At 40.6% G+C, this 23,566-nt stretch overlaps 1 protein-coding gene across 2 annotated transcripts in view; it reads right to left on the reverse strand.

Moving 5' to 3' along the window:
- Positions 1–23,566, reverse strand: part of DCAF5 (DDB1 and CUL4 associated factor 5) — a 106,957-nt gene that overhangs the window by 37,669 nt on the left and 45,722 nt on the right. For both annotated transcript variants that reach the window (XM_032405399.1, XM_032405398.1), the window contains exon 6: positions 4,254–4,467. In XM_032405399.1, coding sequence (XP_032261290.1) covers positions 4,254–4,467 — 214 coding nt within the window. The remainder of the gene's footprint in view (positions 1–4,253; positions 4,468–23,566) is intronic.

Here is a 23,566-nt window from a genome sequence, read left to right on the forward strand (position 1 = left end):
AAACTGGTGGCTCTTAATGCAGAATAGGTATGATGTACAGATTTATTTTATCCATACAATAAGGTATTAATTTGTCATGATATTTAAAAAAGATCAGGAGATTTTACACTAAAATCTTGATTTCTGGCTTCACTTGAAAAAATCCAGAGACCCTCATGGCAACAATGGGCTGCAGCTGAGCCAAAGCTTCACTTAGATGTGACTCATTTATATTTAGATGGGGTGGGATCTCTACAGTTGGCCACAGTCCCACCACCCCCATTGACGATTTCTAACACAGTTCACTCATTTTTGCTGCTTGCCTTGCTTCTCCTGGCATCAAGATGTAGAGTGAGAAGGGCTGTAATGCGACTCTTGATCTTGGGGTTGTGAGTTTGAGCCCCCCCACCCCGTCGGGTATAGAGATTACTTAAAAATAAAATTTTAAAGGGCGCCTGGGTGGCTCAGCCGTTAAGCGTCTGCCTTCGGCTCAGGTCATGATCCCAGGGTCCTGGGATCGAGCCCCACATCGGGCTCTCTGCTCCGCGGGAAGCCTGCTTCTCCCTCTCCCACTCTCCCTGCTTGTGTTCCCTCTCTCGCTGTGTCTTTCTCTGTCAAATAAATAAATAAAAATTAAAAAAAAAAGATAATGCCTCCCCCCTTCTTCCTCTTTAAAAAAAAAAAAATCTTAAAAAGAGAAAGAAAAGGCTCTACTGAGATCTCAAAAATCTGGGTTCCAGTCCTGGCTCAGCTACAAACATGTATATGTCTTGACTTACATCCCCAACGTCTCTGAGCCTCAGTTTTCTCATCTATAGAAGGAGGGTTATCCAAAATGATCTCTAATAGCTCTATAATTAGAATTCATCTACAATGGTGGCGCTGAGCATAGGGGAGACACAAAGTAGGCTCAGCCTATTTCACACTCTATTCCCTGAGTCCAATTTCTTGAAATGTTAATTTCATTTGGAGGCTAAAGAAGTACCTAGTGAACCTAGGACAGTCTAAAAGGAAGTATAGGTTCTCTGGCACAGTATCTGGTCCATTTGTGTGGAAAGACTATCTCACTGTAATTAAAAGCCAGAAGACTGTCTCAGATAGATAGATCACCTAGTGTCTTTCTTGACCATGTTCATTCCTATTATGGAAATTCTCAGATTCCTCCCTGGGATGGTTATCCAGCCCATGACTAAATGAAGAGTTCCAGAGCACAGAGCCTCCAGCTGTGGGTGTTCTCAAAGTATACAAGAACAAGAGCAAATATAAAGACCAGTATAAGGAAAGAGTAGGCTTTGGAATTTGAAAGCAGCAAAAAAGATCCTGTCTGGACTAGTCAAAGACTATACATGTCAGTCCTGCAGATCATACTGTAACCGTGGCACCCGCTGCTTTAGCTCTGAGTGTGGGAAGAGCTGGTAAGTCACCTCTTAGAGACATGTTCTAGCAATGAGACAGTAAGTTTGGCGTCCTGTACAGCACTTACAAAGTATAAGCTCAGTAGGTTATTCTCACTAAAAACCTATTACTTAATTCATCCTCATAAAGTCCCTGGAAGTTGAGCAGGAGAAAATGGTACTTATCAATTCTGATTTATAGTTAGAGAAGCCTTAGGCCTAAAAAGCTAAAAACCACACATTGACCAAAGTATTCAAGATTTGCTTCAACAAATATTTATTGCGCTCTCACTGTGTGCCAGGTATTAGAGTCAGGCAATGATGAATTCGCCACATTTCATTTCTTAGTCCCTAAGGAGTGAACAAAACAGCCTAACATAAATCTCTGTACTTCCTATTCCCTAGGTTATATACTTCTGATAATCTCTATGGGGACTATGAACAGACTTGAAAGACTTTACCTCTGAAATGGATCCAAAGTTAGATTCAATGACTTTGCATCCTCCTTCACAGAAAACCATATATCCCAACCAAAAAACAGTCTAGTTTGTCAGAGAGGATACAGTACCCATAGACTTTTCCCATAGGATAATCACACATAAGGGATGCCTGGCGGCTCCAGTTGGAAGAGCATATGACTCTTGATCTCAGCAGGGTCATGAGTTCAAGCCCCATGTTGCGTGTAAAGATTACTTAAATATTTTTTTAAAAAACACACATAATAAATTAGTCAAATCTGAATAGAAAAAAATGAAAAGCTATTCAATGTTCTTATCACTATATATAACCTTAAAGACAAAAACAACTACGTCTTGTCAGTGTACATAACCAGGACAATCACAAAATACCTACTCCGGTTCTGCCTGTACCAATACCTGTGCCAGTGTATCTGGGCAAAACGGGCGTATAACCCAGGTCAGAGGTTCTCAATCGGGGCAATTGTCCCCCAGGGGACATTTGGCAATGTCTAGAGACGTTTTTGGTTGTCTGCGGGATGACAGGGGAGACATCACTGGCATCCAGTGGGGACAGGCCAAGGATGCTACTATCTTGAAATGCATACGAGAACCCCACAAAACAAAGAATTATTCAACCAAAATGTCGATAGTACAGAGGTTAAGAAACCAGGGTCTGGGTGTTCTACATATTGGCTAGAGGCCTGTATTCTGGGTCTTTTAAGGGCTCCATGCAGACAGGTTCTGGCTGATAATATAGGAACTGAAAGAAAATTAACATCTATTCTCCTTTACATCTTTCATTGTTCCCTCAGCCCCTGTGTTTCTGGTGATAAAGCCTAATAAACCATTACATTTAGTGCCTGTTTTTATTGGTCATTGAAATAAGAATCACATGCATAAGAGAGTGACAGAAGATAGAAAAATTAACTTAAAAGCAAGGAAGAAAGGCAAGAAGGAAGAAACGAAGGGAGAAAGGGAGGGAGAGGCCTGGTTGTCATTTCTACATCTAAGTGAAACTAAATCAACCAATCTAAAGAGTAGACAATGATCTGTTCTGTTGTGAGTCTGATCATATCTAGAAACTGCTTCTTCCCACCCAAGAAACAAATAGCCTGTAAAAACTAAGTAATTTCAGGCATTATGGCTTCTTCAAGGAGACATCGCTTATATAACTGAGGCCACCTAGTGGTTTCCAGTGTGGATCACAGCTAAGTAGGCCCTAGGAATCTGCCTTCAACATAAATTCTGAATTTAGATACATATTCTCTATTTACAAAAGGGACATCCCTAGTCTAGACAACTTAAAAGATATTTTCAGTTTCTTTAACATTTAACTCAACTCAACAAGCATTTATTGTGCTCCTACTGCATATACTAGTCTTTAAGCTCTGATGTTGGGGAGCGTGTAGCAATTCCAGTCTAGGAAGAAAAACCCTAGGTCCTGCCTTCAAAGAGCAGGGTCTTCACAGGTTCCCCAAGAACTGTTTCTTTTATGTCCCTTGCCCACAAATAACTCTAAAGAGGTGAGTACAGCATGTGAGAATTATGTTAAAGATGATGAGGAGCCCAAAGAGAACACTAAGCATTAGCAAGAGACTAAGGTCTCTCTTTTTCCAATCTAGATGTGAAATAGCCTAATATTTGTTCTGTTTGAGAAGGGGAAAAAAAACACCTATGTGTTTATTTGATCAATGTTTCTTTATATTCGTCTTTACTCAGCTTGATTACTGAGACCAGTCTAACTGGTCCACTCACTGACACCCACTTCAGAACTTCTATGGCCAAGACAGGTGCAAGAATGCCAAGCATGTTTTTTAAACTGCCAGCTCTAAGTCAACATCAGTATCTCAATTCCCAGTGGGACTGTGAAAAGACTGGAAACACAGCTTGGGTTCTCCTTCCCAGTTGTGATGCTGGCAATAAAAAGTAAAAGAGTCAGCATCTGGCTTCCTCTCAAACAAAGCTGCTCAGCCCATCTCATCCAAGAAAAAGGTGCCATCCCAAGGGGCCATTCAGGATATATGTCTCTTGGATGGTACTTAGGGTGTTTCATTCATCATTGTGTTTTATTGATACACACACAAAAAAAGTCTCTCTTTTTTTGGCAGGCTAATATTCCATGGACTCCCTCCTTTCTTTTGAAATGACACATTCTTAGAACCTTAAAGTCTGTTCACAAACCTGGCAAAGCTAGGTTGCTCAGAACTATACTGTGGCCAGCCTTGGTTCATGGCGTGTGCCTCATATTACTCAATGGAAACTCTGATGAAGAAACTCAGTATTATGCTAGAACGTCCAGAGACACCGTGTGCCTCAATTGTTTCTACCTGACATGATGCTAAAGAGAAATAAAGACCAGCACAGAAGGAGCAATCTGAGAGGAAAGCATGAATGTGGGATGCAGGAGACAGAGGGCACCTACCTGGTCACGATCCCCTGCAAAGCAGCAACTTTTCATGGTGCAAGAGTTGAAGTAACCCTGATTGTCAAACTGGAACACAGGCAGGCGGGAGTGGATGTCATAGAGCACAGGGGGCAGGCGACGCCTCAGGGCCAGGAGCTGGGTGCCGTTGCTGTTGAATCGCACGCTCATGGCACTCTGGAGGGATAGATTGCCACCATAGCGCAGGAGAGAACTGGAAGGCAGGAAGCATAGGGATTGGGCATGAGGCAGGCTGGACAAGAGTCTGCAAAATGACCACATTTACTTCTTCCCAAAATGTGTCCAGAATCTCCTGTCAGGCTTCTACATCTGAAAGGTATTTCAGAAGGTAACAGTGGGATAAGAATGGCTCCTTGATTTCATTAGAGTAAGTTATCTAACCTATCAGTTCCTCTTTTCAATGTCCAAAAGGTGAATTACCAGTAAATTTACAGGAAATAGAGAACAAAAGCATCATGAAAGAAAAGACGTATTAAAATGATTAGTTTTTATTTCATTTGCCTGAGCTAACTACATAATCAAGTAGATACTCACCAAGTCCCTGCGAGGTGAGTCGTGTCCACTCTAACTGGCTAATCATGGATGACATTTAAGGGACATATTTATCCTTGTATTAGAGATACAAAGCACCTTAGCAAGAAAAGCAGATACTTTACTGTTTATTCTGGGTCTATTTTATTTTATTATTTTATTTATTTGAGAGGGAGAAAGAGAGAGACAGAGCACGAGAGCGGGGAGGGTCAGAGGGAGAAGCAGATGCCCTGCCGAGCAGGGAGCCCCCGATGCTCGATCCCAGGACTCCAGAATCATGACCTGAGCCGAAGACAGCCGCTTAACCAACTGAGCCACCCAGGAGCCCCAGTATTTTTTTTTTTTTTAACAATAATCATTTTATTACTGGGGTGCCTGGGTGGCTCAGTTGGTTAAGCATCTGACTTCAGCTCAGGCCATGATCCCAGGGTCCTGGGATTGGGCCCCTTGTCGGGCTCCCTGCTCAGCGGGAAGCCTGCTTCTCCCTCTGCCCCTCCCCCAACTCATGCTCCCGTGCACTCTCTCTCTCTCTCAAATGAATAAATAAAATCTTTTAAAAAATCATTTTATTACTTAAGCATTTATTTTTGAATTTTTAATCTGTTCACAGAAACTTTATATTCTACATGGCATAACTAGACAGTAAATATTAAACAAAAAATTTCAATTAAATGCAGGGCAAGTAGTGTAACAATTAGAAAAGCAAGATAACTTGTTTTCCTATACAATTCCCAACAAGGTTATATGTACTTTGGTTAATATATTTATCTGTCTTCACTAGGCAGAGTGATATGCTCTGGTTCACCTACTATTCTTCTGTAGACTCATAATATTCCTAACATTAAAAAAAAAAAAACTCACACAGTATGATTCCAAATAATTTCCTTTGATGACTCAGAAGATACTTTCAATTTTACAGTGAACCAGGATGGCCATGAACATTAACAATTATATAGTACTAAGTAAAAAAGGCCGCGTATCTATGTGTATATCTTTCGTAATTAGTACCCTTGATTAGCTAGACTCTATTTTATCATGAAAGGATGAACTATTCACTGACCACATCATAACCAACTTCTTTTGTATTCTGGGTTCAATTCCTGGGGCACTGAATTACTGGTAGGAAAGTGAGGTTAAGTATATACATTGGGGGTGGTACAGAAATTCATGTGACATCAAAACTACAAACTCATTTTGCCTCACACAGACATTGTTGTCCTAATAATCCTAGTAGTTTTAGGAAAAAACAGTTTATAAATTCCAGGGAATCACAGAGCTGGAAAGGGCCTCGAGAGACCTAAATTAAGAGCCTGGCAGATTTATCTGAACATTTTTACGGAAGAAGTTTTAATAGCATTTTACCAAGTGAAAACTTAAAAGAGCTATATACTACCAGAAGAGATATAATATTGAATGAAGACAACACATTTTCTTTTTTTGGCATGAGCGTGATGGGTAAGATTAAGAGGACAGGAAAGGAGATATCCCATGGGAAAAGGAGCCCCTGGAACCACGTACAAAGGCAGCTGCCAACCTGGCCTAGTCATCAAAACCATCTCTATCCCCACGAGCGCGGGTCAGTGCTGTGTCTTCCAGGGCAGTCTTCTCTCCAGAGGGAGGCATGCCCTGGTACGCGGCAACAAGGCTTGGGGCCAAACAGGCTTTAATCCTTTTAGGATTGAAAAGAGAGAAAAGACTTAGGAAACCGACCCTAGTACTCCAAACATCAAGGAGAAGGCCGGTAGCCCTGCAGGCCCCAAGTAATAATCTCTGCAAAAAAATGTTCTTATAATGGTCCTAAACAGAGGCCACGCTCACTCACATACAGAGAATGAATGACGGGGCTGTTAGAGTCCAGGCATTTCCTTTACAGTGTGCCCTAGCTGCCACAGGCATGTGGTGTTATCTAAACACTGAGCTCGAAAACAATGAGAGGCTTTCAATCTAACATCAGCATGGAGTGTACAAATAAACCACCATCTGTAGGACTGGAGAGGAGCTGGGGGTGGAAACAAGATTGAACAAAAAGAAACTTGGCCAGCCCCACCAGCAACAGCAGCAGGGATTTGCATCAGCTCCAGCATCCCTGACAGGACGGCTGGGGCCTCTGGCCAACGCTCGTTCCATCGGTTAACAGGAACTTCCTCCGCTGATTCTAGTCAGACCTGTAGAAGTCTACCCAGGACAGGCATCGAGCCCATCCCACCCCCACCGGAGCTCCCTGACCTATGTCTGCATTCTAGCCACTCTACAGAGGCCTGTTTGTGTGCTCTAGGAGAGTCACTAACTTCTCTTGCCTGTGCTTCTGGGCAGGGAACTCCTTTCTCTCACACAGAGGGTAGGTATGTAGAGCTTGCTCCTGGAGTGTTTGGGGGTGCCAGCTAAAGAGCAGCAGCTGCTAAAACGGAATACTTCATGTTTGGGCACAAAATTCAATTCCTTCCAGAGGGCAGAATGATACCTGAAATCCAGAAAGTGAACTATGTTAAACATGATTTCTCAGCAGGGGTTCTACAGCTGGCTCTTCCTGATGCAAATGGTAAGGATGATCTAGTTCATTAGGAAGAAAAAGCTTAGAAGCAGTTTGCCCTCACAGTCAAGATATAAAGACTATGTCAAAGATGCTATAGTTTAAGGTTCCAAATGTAATGTGCCTGAGAAATCATCTGGGACGCTTTAAAAATGTGGATCCACCCCCAGATATTCTAATTCAATCTGGGAAGTGGGCCCAGGAATCTGAATTTAACAACCCCAATTAATTCTGATGCATGTGACTTTCTAACCACTTTGAGAAACATGGTTCCATTTTGGGATTTTGGGGGAGAGTCAGCAGGAAGAGACGGGAGAGTGGGGCCAGGGGGGAAAACAAGGTGGAGAGAAGGCAGATTACCAGAGGTTCAACAAAAAACAACACAATATGGCACTTTTTACAGCCCCATGTCTATTAGCAGAAAGGACTCTAATTCCTTTTAAAAAATCAGAGTTCCTCTCTACCAACAATGCCTGAAATGTCTTTTTCCTGTCATCAATACATTCCCCAAAGGAGAAGTTTCCCATTTCCTCTTGGAGAACTGAGGGAAGACTGCCTCAATCTTTTGGAGATGATGGAGATTGAGGTCACTATCCCCACTCTTCAGAGAAATGGCCACCATTACGCACCCAGACAAGATGAGCAGTATCTTGAAAGAATGAGCAACAAGTTAAGATGAATTCAACTCAAAATATCCCTATTTAGAAAAAGAAAAGCAATAAATCTATTCCCAACCTATCTTCAACAAATGATTTGTCATAAAATGCAACAAGAATGGGGTAGGAGGTAATCCAAGGGTCAGCATGTAAAAGATCCAGGACGAAAAGCAAGAGAACCACAGAACAACAGGAAAATATTTCTCACTAGTGTGGTCTCCTGGATTTTTCCTTTTTTGCTCCCTCCCACCCCCAGTATTCAAATGGATTTCTTTATTGCTCTGGCAGAGTAAAAAGAACATTTTTAAAAGTACTTGGCCAAGGCTAAGGCCTTGGAATAGAAGAGAAACAGGCTAAGGCTGTTTCCAAGGAAAGTAACTGGGAGTATCATGTTCAACACAAGACAGGGCATTGATAACGTTTCCAAGATCAGATTCCACGAACCTAGATTTCCATAAATCCATGACTAAGTAATTCATCCAATGGTACCAACATGATTTACCAATGCCCACCAGCATAAACTTCCTTACAGTTTCTAAGTGAAAGCTTTAATAACACCCATGAAATACATTGTTATTCCAAATCACAGACATCAGACTTGGTATTGTATAACCAGAGTGGCAAAATCAAGGTCCTATATAGGTGGGGGGAAATCTCTTCCTCCCCTCCAGTTTCTGCTTTAGAATGGGATGACCTATAGGAATAAAGGACATTTTGTACTTGCACAACCCAGAGAATATGACAAATCCTAGAGAACACTAGAATTAGGTAGAGAGCAAACAAGTTCAGGGAGTCACAGCCCACACCAATCCTATTTAAGTGTGTTCAGCGTCCCAATAATCCCTTAACCATTTCTTTTATGTGAGTTGGCAGGAGAACCTGGGCTTTCTCTTTTGTTTTTTCTACACAATCCTCAGTTCCAAGATTGAGACTCCTCTAGAGGAAGCCAGAACTATTAGACCACTAGTATGAGAAAGATACATTGTGATCTGTGTCTAAACAAACTCACTTTCCTCAGAACATGATTTGCTGCCAAACCTCTCTGGCTTGAAATATAGATATAGGTTCAGTGTACCTGGTAAAATTTCCTTCCCTTCTTGAACATCCAGAAATTTAAGTTTGACTGAAGTTGGCAAAAGGGCTTGATAAATTTCTGATAAAGAGATCTTTGGATAGGGGTGCCTGGCTGGCTCAGTCAGTAGAGCATGCAACTCTTGATCTTGTGGTTGTGGGTTTGAGCCCCACAGTGGGTATAGAGATTACTTAAAAATAAAATCTTTTAAAAAAGAGAGAAATCTTTAGATGATCAAATGGCATATCTAGTCCTCCCACAAAGCAAACGTGGATGGCAGGCATTGTAGTGTTTCTCATCATCTTCTTCCAGAACAGGGACATACCCAAAGTTGAAGTGATCTGGAACCTAAATTTTTGTGTTTGGTCCAGAGATCCCGAAAGCCACACAGAACCAAACAAGATCTAAAAATAAATTAAGAGGCACCGCCATAATCATGAGATTTGTTCCAGGACACTCATGAATTTCCCTTAGAACTAAGGACTCAGCATTTAGTCATCTCAATTCATCAGATGGCTTGGCTTACTCAGAATCCCCCTTCATCTCAAGCTGCAGAAAATAAAGAAGGGTTTCATAAGCAGCCATTTAATCTTCACCTTACAACTACTCCTGGTCCTACCTTCTGACAGATTTTACATTAGCATCAGCCCTGACCTCACAGTATATAAAACTGGAGAGGGAGAGTTTAATGAACAGCGGCTGGCAAGAGGGAGGAAAAAGCAAGGGGAAGAGGGAGACTGGGATGGCAGTTGCTACAGCAACGGTAACAGTGCTGCAGGAGGGGGTGGGAATATATGCAGGTAAACAGGCAGTCCCCGATGGCAGGAGAGGAAACTGGGGCGGTAACTAACTGTTAGGGTGCAAGACCACAAAGCTGGAGGAATGTTAAAGAGGAAAGAGGCAAAGTCTGGAAAAAATCCTAAGCAAAAGAGGGTCTGAAAACAAAAATCACAATTTGTTACCTTCTAGGAAGAACTACTATGCAAACAGTTGAAAACAAGAGACAACAGGGGTGCAAAGGAAAGGGAGAGAAGGCCAACCTGCTGACTGATGAGACACGAAACAGGAAGCCAGCCTGTTTCTCATAGGAGCCGCTTGCTAAGATGTATCCAAACACCAAAGTCCCCTCTAGTTGGCAGTAACAGGAGTGTCTTAGAATAATGGCTTTGAAACTTTTTTTTATAGCAACCCTTTATAAAGTACATTTTATACTGCATTCCAGTACACCCACATTTTTAGCATAAATTCATTAAACAATACTTACCACCTACTATAATGCTATGCACTGATTTTCTATTCTATATTTTTTTATTTAATAAATACTTGTAACCATCTAAATTGATTTCATGGCCTACAAAATTATTAAAAGAGCTTCCTACCTTAGCCTCCTTGCTTCCACTCTTGCCCCATGCTTCATTTATCCTGAATAACACAGCCAGAGGGATGCTGAACCATGAGTCAGAACACATCATTCCTTTGCTAAAGATCCTCCAGTGGCTCCCCATTTACATCAAAGTAAAAACCAAATTCCTTAGGACACCAATAAAGCCCTAGACAACCACCTCCCGATCCCTGTATCTCTGACCCCACCTCTTAGCACTCTTCCTACCTTACTCTACTTCAGCCACATGATGCCTCCTTACTGATCCCAGAACAAGTCAAGCATGCTTCTGCTTCAGGGTCTGCATTTGCAAATCCTGCAGTCCAGAACGTTCCTCTCCAGACGTGTCCATGACTCACTCACTTACCTCTTTATTCAAGTATCCTCCTCAATCAGGCCCTTTCTGATACCCTGTGCAAAAATGCAAGCTCCCCAATTGCCTGCTTTATTTTTCCCTAGTACATCAATCACCATCTTACATACCATATATTTTTATGTATTTACTTTGTTTCTTATTTGTCTTTTCCCACTAGACTACTAGCTTTTATATCTTTTCCCCATATATCCCAAGTGCTTAAATAGTGCCAGACACCTCATAGTCATTCAATAAATAGCTGCTGAATGAATGATCTAATGGATCATGAGAAGCAGTTTGAAAAACCCTGACTTTGGGGCACCTGGGTGGCTCAGTTGGTTGGGCGACTGCCTTCGGCTCAGGTCATGATCCTGGAGTCCGGGGATCGAGTCCCGCATTGGGCTCCCTGCTCAGTGAGGAGTCTGCTTCTCCCTCTCCCACTCCCCCCTCTTGTGCTCTCTCTCATTCTCTCTCTCAAATAAATAAATAAAATCTTTAAAAAAAAAAAAGAAAGAAAAACCCTGACTTTGAACATTAAAAAGGAAAATGGGCTCCATCACCCAATCTGAGAGGCAAGCCTCAAAGCAGCATAAAATTGGAGAAATAGCAAGAGGCAGAGCGCCTGGGTGGTTCAATCGGTTAATTGTCTGCCTTCGGCTCAGGTCATGATCCCAGACACCGGGATCAAGTCCCACATCTGCTCCCTGCTCAGTGGAGTCTGCTTATCCCTCTCCCTCTGCCCCTTCCCCCTGCTCGTGTGTCCTCTCTCTCTCGATCTCAAATAAATAAAATCTTTTAATAATTAATTAGTTAGTTAATTAAAATAGCAAGAGGCTTGGAGATCATCTAAGTCGAAGTCCTCCTGGACAGGCAAAGAACCGGTCCAACTTGCCAATGACCATCCAGGTTACCCCGTCTTTGTGTCACCACACATCCTTCAAGTAAGTTAAATTCATCTACCTGCCAATAAGTGGCCAACAAGAAGGAAGAGTTTAGCGGGTAGGAAGGTATCTTAATTATATCTTGTACTTTAAAGCGAGGTTCTAATATTTGAAGAACAAAAAGAAAATTAATAATTACATTTGGGGAAGTCAAGTTAAAGAAAATTCATCTGTCAGGTTTCAGAAAGTGAAATTTTGAATTTCAGGTTTTGAATCTACGCCCTATGCTATTATATTTATGAATAGATAGTGATAAACATTCAGACTGATGGATGTACGAAGACCAACAAGAAGATATATAAATTAGACTATAGGATTTAGGTAATTTTTATTTTTTATGCCTTTCATTTTATTTTTCTGTTTTTCTACAATAAACATGAATTTTTCCTGTAATCAGTAGAAAATGTTATTTTAAAATACCATCTCATACACAGATCCTTTTATCTTTATTTTTTTTAAGATTTTATTTATTTATTTGAGAGAGTGAGAGCGCACAAGCGGGGGAGTGGCAGAGGGAGAGGGAGAAGCAGGGTCCCTGCTGAGCAGCGAGCCTGATGCGGGGCTTGATTCCAGGACCCCGAGATCTGGCAGATGCTTAACCGACCGAGCCACCCAGGTGCCCATACACAGATCCTTTTTAACTTGGGGACAGTTTGAGACAGCTTTTAACTAGGAAGATAGCTTTGAGAAAAGTACAAGAGTAGGGAATTTAAAGAGCCTCTTAATGAAAACTTCAAATAATATGCTGCCCCATAGGATTCTGGTACAGATGCTAAGTCTGAAATTAAATCATTAGTTTAAGTTCCATGATAGTCCAACAAAAATTTTCAGAGTCCTCTGAAAACTGCAGTGTCCCTTACCATCTTTCTCAATGAGAGCAAATACCCCTCCTTTGATAGGTTTCAAAGTACTAAATAGCCTACCTTGGTTAGCACTGAACACAGTCATCAAGTTAGGTCTGAAACTACACTCAGTTTGACTTCTTTCTGCAGATCCTCCATCCCACTTCCAAAGCACCCATAAATAAATGGCAAGGTCATATTATTTGAATAAAAAACAGATTCAAAACAGTATTTTATGAAGAATCCATAAACATTTGCAATGTCCTTGGAAAGTCTTCCATACATGGGTAAATTCATGAGTAAATGAAGCCAAAATGATTAGAGTGTACCAAGAAGTCTCTATCTAAAATACGTGACTCACAACAGATAAAATATAAATGATCAAACCTGTTATCACAAAATAAAAAGTTCAAACTATGAAGAATTCACTGAAGGAATTAAATCACAATAGATAACCTTAAAGGACCAACAAGTTCATTAAATTTAGTTTACAAAATATTTGTGTGTAACACTGTATCATCTAATCCTTACAATAATTCTATGAGGTGGACAGTGGGGATAACATTATTCTCATTTGGAGGAAACCAAGGTCCTGAGCAGTTACATGATTTGGTCCTGAGCACACAAAAGATAAGCAGCAGATATAGGACCAGCAAATTTTTCTGCTTCTTAGCTCAACAAGATTTCACAGAGGGGTGCCTGGGTGGTGCAGTTGGTTAAGTGTCAGACTCTTGGTTTCAGCTCAGGTCATGATATCAGGATTGTGAGATCGAGCCCCATGTGGGGCTACACGCTCAGCGCAGAGTCTGCCTGAGTTTCTCTCTCCCTCTCCCTCTGCCCTTCCTACCTCTCTCTCAAATAAATAAATAAATATTAAAAATAAATAAATTGCGAGCAACATACAAGCCGGCCATATTAGAGAGATGGAAATAAAGTTTCCTTAATGTTGTAATAAATAAATAATAAATAAATAAACTGCAAAACAAAAAACAAGATTTCACAGAATACATGGTGGAGATGGATTATTCCACCCAACCAAGAGAATAGTATCAGATGACAATGCATCAAGACCAGAAGGATTCATCTAAGTCATTCACTTCACACACTTTCCTATAGTTCATTAACTCATTTACTCATGCATGCATTTACTGAATAAACACTTATTGAATACCTGCTAACTATTTTAGATACTGTACTAGGCCCATAGATTCAAAAATGAAATAAGATAAAGGAGACACCCTCAAGAACCAATTAGGGACAAGGAAACCAAAAGTTTCCTTCTATAACGTGAATAGTGTGGTGATAAGGGGAACATGTGCAATGAGAGACACAGGAAGAATATCTACCCTCCACTGAAGAAACAGGGGTGGGAATGGTTACAAACGACTTCCTACAAGAAAAATCAAAGCTAACTCAACAGAATGAGTCAGAGAGTTGACTCAAATTCTTAACTGGCAAAAGAAATGAGATAAATCCAGGTATATTAATATATGGGTAAATTTCCAACACATACTTACGAGTGAAAAACATACATGCATACAGAGACAATGCCATATGTTTTCTATGGGTACATATATAAGCATATAAAAGCAAAAAAAGGGGGGGGTTCTGGAAGCATATACTACAAATTCCTAACACTCATTACCCCCAGGGGAGGGGGCAGGGGACTAGGACTGGAAGAAGTAGTAGTCAGATGGGACTTCAGCTTTATTGAAAGTTTTAAAAGGAGAACGTTAAGACGGAGTTCGTATTTTTTTAACTTTTAATTTTGAAGTAATTACAGATTCAGAGGAAGTTGCAAAGAAACATACAAGAAGGTCCTTTGCACCCTTTATCCAGCCTCTCCCAGTGTTACCATCTTACATAACAACAGTACAATATTGGAACCAGGAAATTTACATTGGTACAATCTACAGAGCTTATTCAGATTTTGTCAGTTATACATGCACTCATTTGTGTGTGTGCATGTTTGTAGCTCTATGCAATTATATCATATGCACAGCTTCATGTAACCACTACAATTAAGATACTTATGTGTACCATCATAAGACTCCCTCATGCTACCCTTGTATAGCCACATTCATCCCCACTCTATCCCCATTGCTAACACCCAGCAACCACGAATCTGTTTTCCATCTCTTCAAATAAATTAGTTTGTGAATGTTATGTACATGGAATCATGCAGTATGTACCCTTTGAGACTGGTAAGTTCGTTTTTAATTTATAAAGGAACTACCAAACTATGTTCCAGAGTGGCTGTACTATTATACATTCCCACCAGCAATGTAGGAGTGATCCAATTTCTCCACATCTTCACTAGCACTACTTGTATTTTAAAAAGCCAAACTAAGAAGTCGGTCAATGTATTTTAAAACAAAAGGAGAGATAAAACTAGACATTTTTAGCTTCCTTATTGATATACCTAACACCATCTATGAAATATTTTTGTAACCGAAAAAGAAAAAAACAAAAACAACCACCCACAAAACCCTGAATCAGTTCAAGCCCCTAAATCTAAAACCAATTTATAGGAAAAAATGGGTCAGAAGGAACATGCTAAATGAGAGTATAAAAATGCAATCACTATAATCTAAAATGTGAGAAATTCCATAAGATAAATAATACAATTTCTTTAACAAACAGATTTGCAAGGAAAAAAAATGAAAGGCAAGAATACTTACAGATTAAAAGAGACTCAGAAGCCATATTAACTAATTGCTTTGTATGAACCCTATCTAAATCCTGATTCATTTGTAGCATTCATGAATCAATTAAGGAAATTTTTTTTTAAGATTTTATTTTTAGGTAATCTCCACACCCAACGTGGGGCTCAAACTCATAATCCCGAAACCAAGAGTTACATGCTCTACCAAATGAACCAGCCAGGTGCCCCAACAATTAAGGAAATTTAAATACTAATTAAATAGATGCAATGATATTAAGAAGTTATTGGTATTTTTTAGGTGTGATAATATTGGGATTATGTTTTTTAAAAGAATTATCTTTTTATGGAAAGTAATTTGGCAGTTCCTCAAAAAGTTTAACATAGGATTACCATATGACCCAGCAATTCCACTCCTAGGTATATACCTGAAAGAACTGAAAACAGGTACTCCAAACAAATACTATTCATGAATGTTAATAGTAGCACTATTCATAATACCAAAAAGTTTATACAACTCAAATGTGTATCAATGGGTGATTAACAAAATGTGGTATATCCATACAATAGAATATTATCCAGCCATAAAAAGGAATGAAGTACTGATACATGCTACAATGTGGATGAATCTCAAAAAACATGATGGTAAGTAAAAGAAGCCAGACCAAAGGTCACATAATGTATGAAATATCTGGAACAGGTAAACCCATAGAGACAGAAAGCAGATCGATGGTAGCCAGAAGCTACCAAGAGAAAAATACTCTGGGGAGTCACGGCATAAAGGGTATGAGTTTTACTTTAGGATGATGAAAATGTTTTGGAACTAGATAGAGGTGGTGGTTGTAAAACACTGTGAATGTGCTACATGCTGCTGACTTTTTCACTTTAAAATGGTTAATTTTATGTTATGTGAATTTTACCTCAATTTAAAAAAGAATTATCTTCCAGAGATACATATTATTTCCAGAGAAATGATATAATGTTATGGAAATCGATTCAAAATAATTGGGAAGGGAGATCACAGATGAGGAATAAATGAAACAAGATTGTCCATGGGTTAATTACTGAAGCTGAGTGATAGGTATATTAGAACTCATTTTATTATTATTTAGATCTAAAATTTTTTTACCATAAAAAGTTTTTTTAAAAAGAGGAAAGTCAAGATTTGATTTTACAACAAGAAAGTCCACTTGATTTAGGGATTTGACATCACTTCCTTCTGAATATTAAAGGAAGCATATGAACTGGTACATGCTTCCAGAACTCCCATCCATTCACAAGACATTCCCCAGATATTCTGAAGTCTCTTGTTATAAAAGGCACATTTGTGCTTTGTGCAAAGGAATGGACATGGGGAAGTTCTGGTCTAAAGTTCAAGTCCAAAGACCCTGGATCAGAATGAACACAGAAATAAATTCAACACGGACCTTTTAACAACCACAGCTCCCATCTTGCAGGATATGCAAAGTTGTTAAACCATCTGGAGTATCTGTTGCAAATGGCAGATTCACAGGTCCTGCCTCAGGTCTTAACAATTCAATCTCTGGATCTGTGCTCCAGGAAGGAGCATTTTAACAAGATTCCCAGGTGATTCTGATGCCCTCTAAAGTTTGAGAACCTCTGGGTTAGGATACCAGGGCCCTGGTGTCTTCCAACAGACAAAGCTGATTCTAGAGCTCCACCTCGTGGCCTAGACAGCAACTTCACCAGAATCCCTAGTTTCCCCACAGAACTCTGACAGGCAGTCAAAACCCAGGAAGAACCCTTCCAACCTTCCCTAGGAATTTATTCCTACAACATTTTGATCCATGCCATTACACTCAAGGAATTAACAGGTCCAGAAAACATTACAGAAAGCTTGCTTTGAAAATACAGACTATTTGGGGATAAGTATAAAACTGCATTCATTCAATATTTACTGAAGGTACACAATAGTCTAAGTGCTGTGCTAGGCTCTGGAGATTAGAGAAAATAAAACATGGCCCGGTCCTTAAAAATCCATAGGAAAACATGACAGGTAATAGTACAGATCAGGACAAGCACTTCATTTCTGAGAAGCAATTCCTGGGTACTGGGAAGGAAATAAAAAATATAATACTGGTCTAGCTGGAGATAAACCCTCATATTAAAAGATCACTAATGATGGCAAAAGCAGCAACTGAGCCAAGGAACATGCATGCCACAGACCGTAAGTACTTTACAGAGGCTCTGAATAGAGATCCCTTCCTGTAGAAGAGAAAGCTTCATTCATTGGCATATATTCTGTGTCCAAACTGCTAGGTGCCAGGGACACAGTGAGTAAAGGAAGCTTTTTTTCCCTTCTTTTCAGAGTACCATTCATTCATTCATTCATTCATGTGTATGTATGTATTTATTATGTTCAATTAGCCAGCATATAGTACATCATTAGTTTTTTTTATTATGTTCAGTTATCATTAGTTTTTGATGTAGTGTTCAATGATTCATTAGTTGCGCATTAACACCCAATGCTTAAGAATATGTAACGGGGGGGGGGGCACCTGGGTGGCTCAGTCGTTAAGCGTCTGCCTTCGGCTCAGGTCATGATCCCAGGGTCCTGGGATCAAGCCCCGCATCGGGCTCCCTGCTCGGTGGGAGGCCTGCTTCTCCCTCTCCCACTCCCCCTGCTTGTACTCCCTCTCTCGCTGTCTCTCTCTCTGTCAAATAAATAAATAAAATCTTTAAAAAAAAAGAATATGTAACAGGGGGTTCCTGGGTGGCTCAGTCGGTTAAGCGTCTGCCTTCGGCTCAGATCATGGGATTGAGCCCTGAGTCAGGTTCCCTGCTCAGTGGGGAGTCTGCTTCTTCTTCTCCCTCTGCCCCTCTCCCCTGCTCGCGCGCTCTCTCTTTCTCTCGCTCTCTCTCAAATAAATAAAATCTTAAAAAAAAAAAAAAAAAGTATGTAACAGGGAGCAAGGATGCTTTTCCTGATGAGTTACCGTTTGATTGTGGACCTTGAAAGGTAACTAAAATTTGGATAGACAAAGAGAAGCAAGAAAGTAAGAGAAATCCTCCTCTATGTCTGTTTGTATTTGGAAGAGAGTACAAGGGGAGAGAGTACCAGGGGAGAGAGAAGGAACACTGGCACCAGAGAAGGAGCAGACTGCTTGCTGAAGGAGTTATTTTATCCAGTAAAGTAGGTCATATATTCATTCCAAAAAACATTTTCTTAGAGCATCCGACATATAGGTTCTGGGCATATGGCCATGAACAAAGATAACAAGAATCCACTATAGCCCCCAGGTAGGGAAATGGCAAGAGTGATGTTTAAGGATATGTGCTATATGGCAGAAGCAAGAGGCAAGTTAAGAAGCCAGTGTAGCCAGTCCCTTCTGGAAATAGTGCTATGGGCCTGAGATGGAGCCAGGGCTTTCAGAACTGAAAATAGTGGCCAGGCACTAACACGCAGCAAGGCTGGGTATGGCAGAGGGACAGAGAGACAGAAGAGGAAAATGGGACTCTGGGATTGGGCCAGGATGACTGTGGGAGTGACAGTGACATTGATAAAAACAAACAAGGAATACAGTTCTAGGGAGAAAACACGCATTTATTACAGGTTTTGGTGGATGGAACACTTATCTGAGTATGGTATATGTATGTAAAGATGGGTGAGTGGGGGAAGAAAGAAAAAAAAAGGAGTGGCTGACCATAAAGCATGTCCCCCAATTAGAGCTAATCATTCTGACAACTAAACTCCAATGGTCCCCAGCTTTCCTCTTGCAGTTTCTACAACACCATCCAAACTACTGGGTCCTCCTGACTCTCCTCTCCCCCTCTTTAGTCCCTTCAAATCATTCCCTAAAGAACTGGTAATATTGCTACAACAACTGGAGTCACAGGGAAGGCAAATACCCATGTGAAGATAATAAGATAATAGTGACCTTGGAATTTTTAAATGTATTTTAAATACATTAAATAGGGACGCCTGGGTGGCTCAGTCAGTTAAACGTCTGCCTTCCACTCAGGTCACGATCCCAGATTCCTGGGATCAAGTCCCGCATCAGGCGCCCTGCTCAGCGGGGAGCCTGCTTCTCCCTCTGCCTGCCACTCCCCCTTCTTGTGTGCCCTTGCTCTTGCTCTGACAAATAGATATAATTTAAATAAATAAATACATTATATATACTTTAAATAATATAGTAAAGTGCACTAATTCTAAGTATATAGCTCAATAATTTTTTTACTAAAGTATATATCCATGAAACTACCACCCAGATATAAAACCGTGGAAGCTTCCCTCATGCCTCCCTAAGTCAATACCCTTCCCAAATGTCACCACTATTCTGACTTCTACAACCTGCCTGTTCCTGAACATCATACACTTTTGCATCTATCTGGCTGCTTTCATTCAACATTATGACTGTGAGATTCAGCCACATCCAAGTGTGTACCTATAGTTCATTCTTTTTATGTCTATGTGCTATTCCACTATATGGCTATTCTGCAGTTTATTTATCCATTCTCCTTCAATGGTCATTTGTGTTGTTTCCAGCTTTTGGCTATTATGAATAAAGCATCTGTGAATATTACTGTACACATCTTTGGTGGAAGTCCATACTCATTTCTCTTAGATATACCTAAGGGTGAGATTGCTGGGTCATGGAGTCACATGTTGAGTTTTAGCAGATGTTAACAAAGAGTTTTCCCAAGTGGTTGTACCAATTTACCCTCACCTAAAATGTATGAGAATTCCAGTTGCTCCACACCCTTGTACAACTTGGTACTATCAGTCTCTTTAATTTGAACCATTCAGGATGTATAGTGATAACTTACTGTGGTTTTAATTTGCACTGCCCTCAGGAGTAATGAAACTCAATACCTTTCAAATGTTTATTAGCTATTTGGTATATCTTCTTTTGTGCAGCACCTATCCAACATTTCTGCTCATTTTATTTTTTTTTTTTTTTTTTTTTTTTTTTTTTTTTTTTTTTTTTTTTTTAAAGATTTTATTTATTTATTTGACAGAGAGAGGCACAGCGAGAGAGGGAACACAAGCAGGGGGAGTGGGAGAGGGAGAAGCAGACTTCCCGCGGAGCAGGGAGCCTGATGCGGGGCTCGATCCCAGGACTCTGGGATCATGACCTGAGCCGAAGGCAGACGCTTAACGACTGAGCCACCCAGGCGCCCCCATTTCTGCTCATTTTAAAAGTTTTCTTTTACTTACTGATTTACAGTTCTATTAGGATAGATTCTGTAGATAGGAATTCTTGTTCAATACATGTATGATGAATAATTTTTTCCCAGATCATGGCTTGTCTTTTGGCTCATCTTTTCACTTCACAGTGTCTTTGATGAACCAAAGTTCTTAATGTGAATGAAATCCAATTTATCATCTTTTTTCTTTCATGTAGAGTGCATTTTGGGTCATGTTTTAGAAATCTTTGTCTAGGGGCGCCTGGGTGGCTCAGTCATTAAGCGTCTGCCTTGGGCTCAGGTCATGATCCCAGCGTCCTGGGATCGAGCCCCACATCGGGCTCCCTGCTCAGCGGGAAGCCTGCTTCTCCCTCTCCCATTCCCCCTGCTTGTGTTCCCTCTCTCATGTCTCTCTCTCTGTCAAATAAATAAATTAAATCTTTAAAAAAAGAAAGAAAGAAAGAAAGAAAGAAAGAAATCTTTGTCTACCCTAATGGCCTTGCATTCTGGTCTGGACAGCTTCATTCTTTAAAGTTTCAACAAGCATCAGAGCATGAGCAATTTTTCCAGCCTCTGAAGCTGTACCCTGAGCTCCATAATAGTATAAGCAACCCTCAAAATGCAATGTGGTGGAGATGGTCTGGTTTGCTCAGAAGGCAAGGATTTACACTTAATTTGGTCTCTACAGAAGAAGGATTGACAGAGGCCCTGCAAAACAGACATCTAACCTAGAGGCCCCCAAAGCCAGGTGAGGTCCTGAGAGCAATTCCTTTTTGATAGTAGGAATTTGCACTCATTGCCCATTTTCAGATGTGTCATTTACATACCACGTGAAAGCACCATCTTATAAGGTAAGTCTTTACAGAATTCCTGGCTTGCCCTAGTTTGATGGTTGAGTGGGAAAGAATCACTCTATTATCCTTGTCAAAGCAAGACTATTACCTGTCATAGAACTAACAGTTTCTGACAGAAAGTGACAGAAATTAAAGATATGAGAAGGGAGAGAGGTGGTGAGTGAGCAGTCAGCTGAAACAGGGAATGAAAAGGGTGAGACAAGCAGAGTAACAGCAGGGGAATCTTTACTTTTTCTGAACTCCCTCGATGTTAGAGGATGGCAGATCTGAAACCTGTTCAGAGGCCACTGCACCAGTCCAAGCAAGACATTAACTGGGATGTTGGCAGTGACAAAGAACAGGATGGTTGTAAAAAGACATCAGTAGAAATAACCCGCATGAAAGGAATGGCACCTTATCCAAACATGCAATGTCTATTTGTGTATGTGAAGTTTTTTCTCTTACCCAGTTCACCCTATGGCCCACTCATTACCACTCTGATCCCTAAAGCAGACCTTTCAAACTCCAATGTCTATAGGGCCAGGCAAGTAATGGAAACGAAGGAAGCACCCCTGGATTAAGACATCAAGGAGTGGTGGAACACGTCTGGAAGATTTGAGGAGGAACTCATGACAGCTTCAGCTGACTGTTGCCATATGAGAAGAAAGATCCAATGATACCAGACCTTCTGACTTTTTCAAGAGGTGCTAGAAATTATGATTTTTCTGTGTAATTTCCCAAACACTATTAATGATGTAGGCCAAGCAAAATGTCTCTGTGGGTTGAATTTGACCTATGGGCAGCTAGTTTACAACCTCGGCTCTAAAGCTTTGGAGCAAAATAAATAGTATGTGTAGGTTTCCAGGATTAGAAGAGCAAGAAACTTGGAAGGCCAGCATGTAGACAGGGGCTGGACCAGGAGACAGTGAAAAGGGGTTTAACTTTCAGAGGCAGATGTCTAAAGGACTCAGACTTCAGAGTTGGACATATCTGTAATGGAAAAATTGGAGGAATTCTGACAAAGTTCTATTGCAAGGAAGCACAAATGAAAGAAAACTAGAATGTATAGGGGCCTGATGTGCTTTAAAAGAGGGGGTGGACATGATACACTCATACACACACAAGCTATTTCAACTCTCTGTGCCTTGATATCCTTATCATTAAAATAAAAACAATAGAACCTACTTCACAGGGCTGTCATAAGGACCAAATAAGGAACTGTTCATAAAATTGTCATTATCCCTTGCAAGTAATGCTTAATAAATGTTAGCTATTATTTATTATCATGAGGCACTGAGAGGTGAAGTGACTTACTCAAGATCACACGGCTATTAAGGTATACTACCTGGATGTGTGTAGCCAGTATGATGGCTTTAGATCCTGCACTCTAAACCACCAAGCTCTTCTGCCTCCCCTTACCTTGCTGGGATGGTTTCTTCTTCAGCTGTACAATGAGGAAGTCAGATCAGATGATAACTAAAGTCCCCTCTAGAGCTGACATTTTATTCTACCAGCCAGCCCTCTAATCAACTTATTTCAGGGAAGGAGTGGGGCACACATGACCCACTCACACTCCTACAGACTACCAACCTAAAGTAGAGAGGTACAGCTTAGGCTTGGGGTAGGCTCAAGAAACCATTTCAGCATGGAACAATCCATAGGTTAAGCCAGGAAGAAAAAAGTGTTCCATGTGAGGCCCCCTTATTGATCTATGACGATTATATTTGTTTCTAGGACACCAGTAGGCCTCCCGAGTAGGCCCAGAATTCACTCATATGCCCAAGCTATTACAGGCTGAAAATTGCTTATAAGCCTGCTAAGGTACCACAGTAGGTTCTAAATCTAGAATCGTTAGTACATTGAACAACTTTTTCCTCTTGGGGGCCAAAGGTATCTATGAGAACCTAGTAAAAACTCTCTCCCAATCCCTAGAAAAAACTGACATGTGTGCTCAGTCGAATACACAAACACACAATTTTACCTGCAATTTCAAGGGGTTCACAAGTTTCCTAAAATATTTCTGTAGACTTTAGGTATCCCTTGGAAGAGATCTACCTTGTTCCAGGGTTATCCTCCCAGGGGATTCAGAATTGCCCCAAGATCTAGATTGAGGTTTCTAGGTAGCCGTGTTCAGGAGACAAATCACCTATTGCAACTCAGCATAATCAATCCTGCATGGAAAAGACAAAGGGCCCCCTCTTCCTCTCCCACACGAATTTATACTGAGAGAATTCAAACAGAAAAGATCTATAATTTAATCCCAAAATACCAGCAGATGAAGAACAGGACCCCAAGAATATTTCATGCCCCTTGTCTGCTTCATTCCCATAGAACCACAAAG

The sequence above is a fragment of the Phoca vitulina genome, unplaced genomic scaffold, assembly GCF_004348235.1.
Source record: "Phoca vitulina isolate PV1807 unplaced genomic scaffold, GSC_HSeal_1.0 scaffold7, whole genome shotgun sequence".
Classification (NCBI taxonomy): domain Eukaryota; kingdom Metazoa; phylum Chordata; class Mammalia; order Carnivora; family Phocidae; genus Phoca; species Phoca vitulina.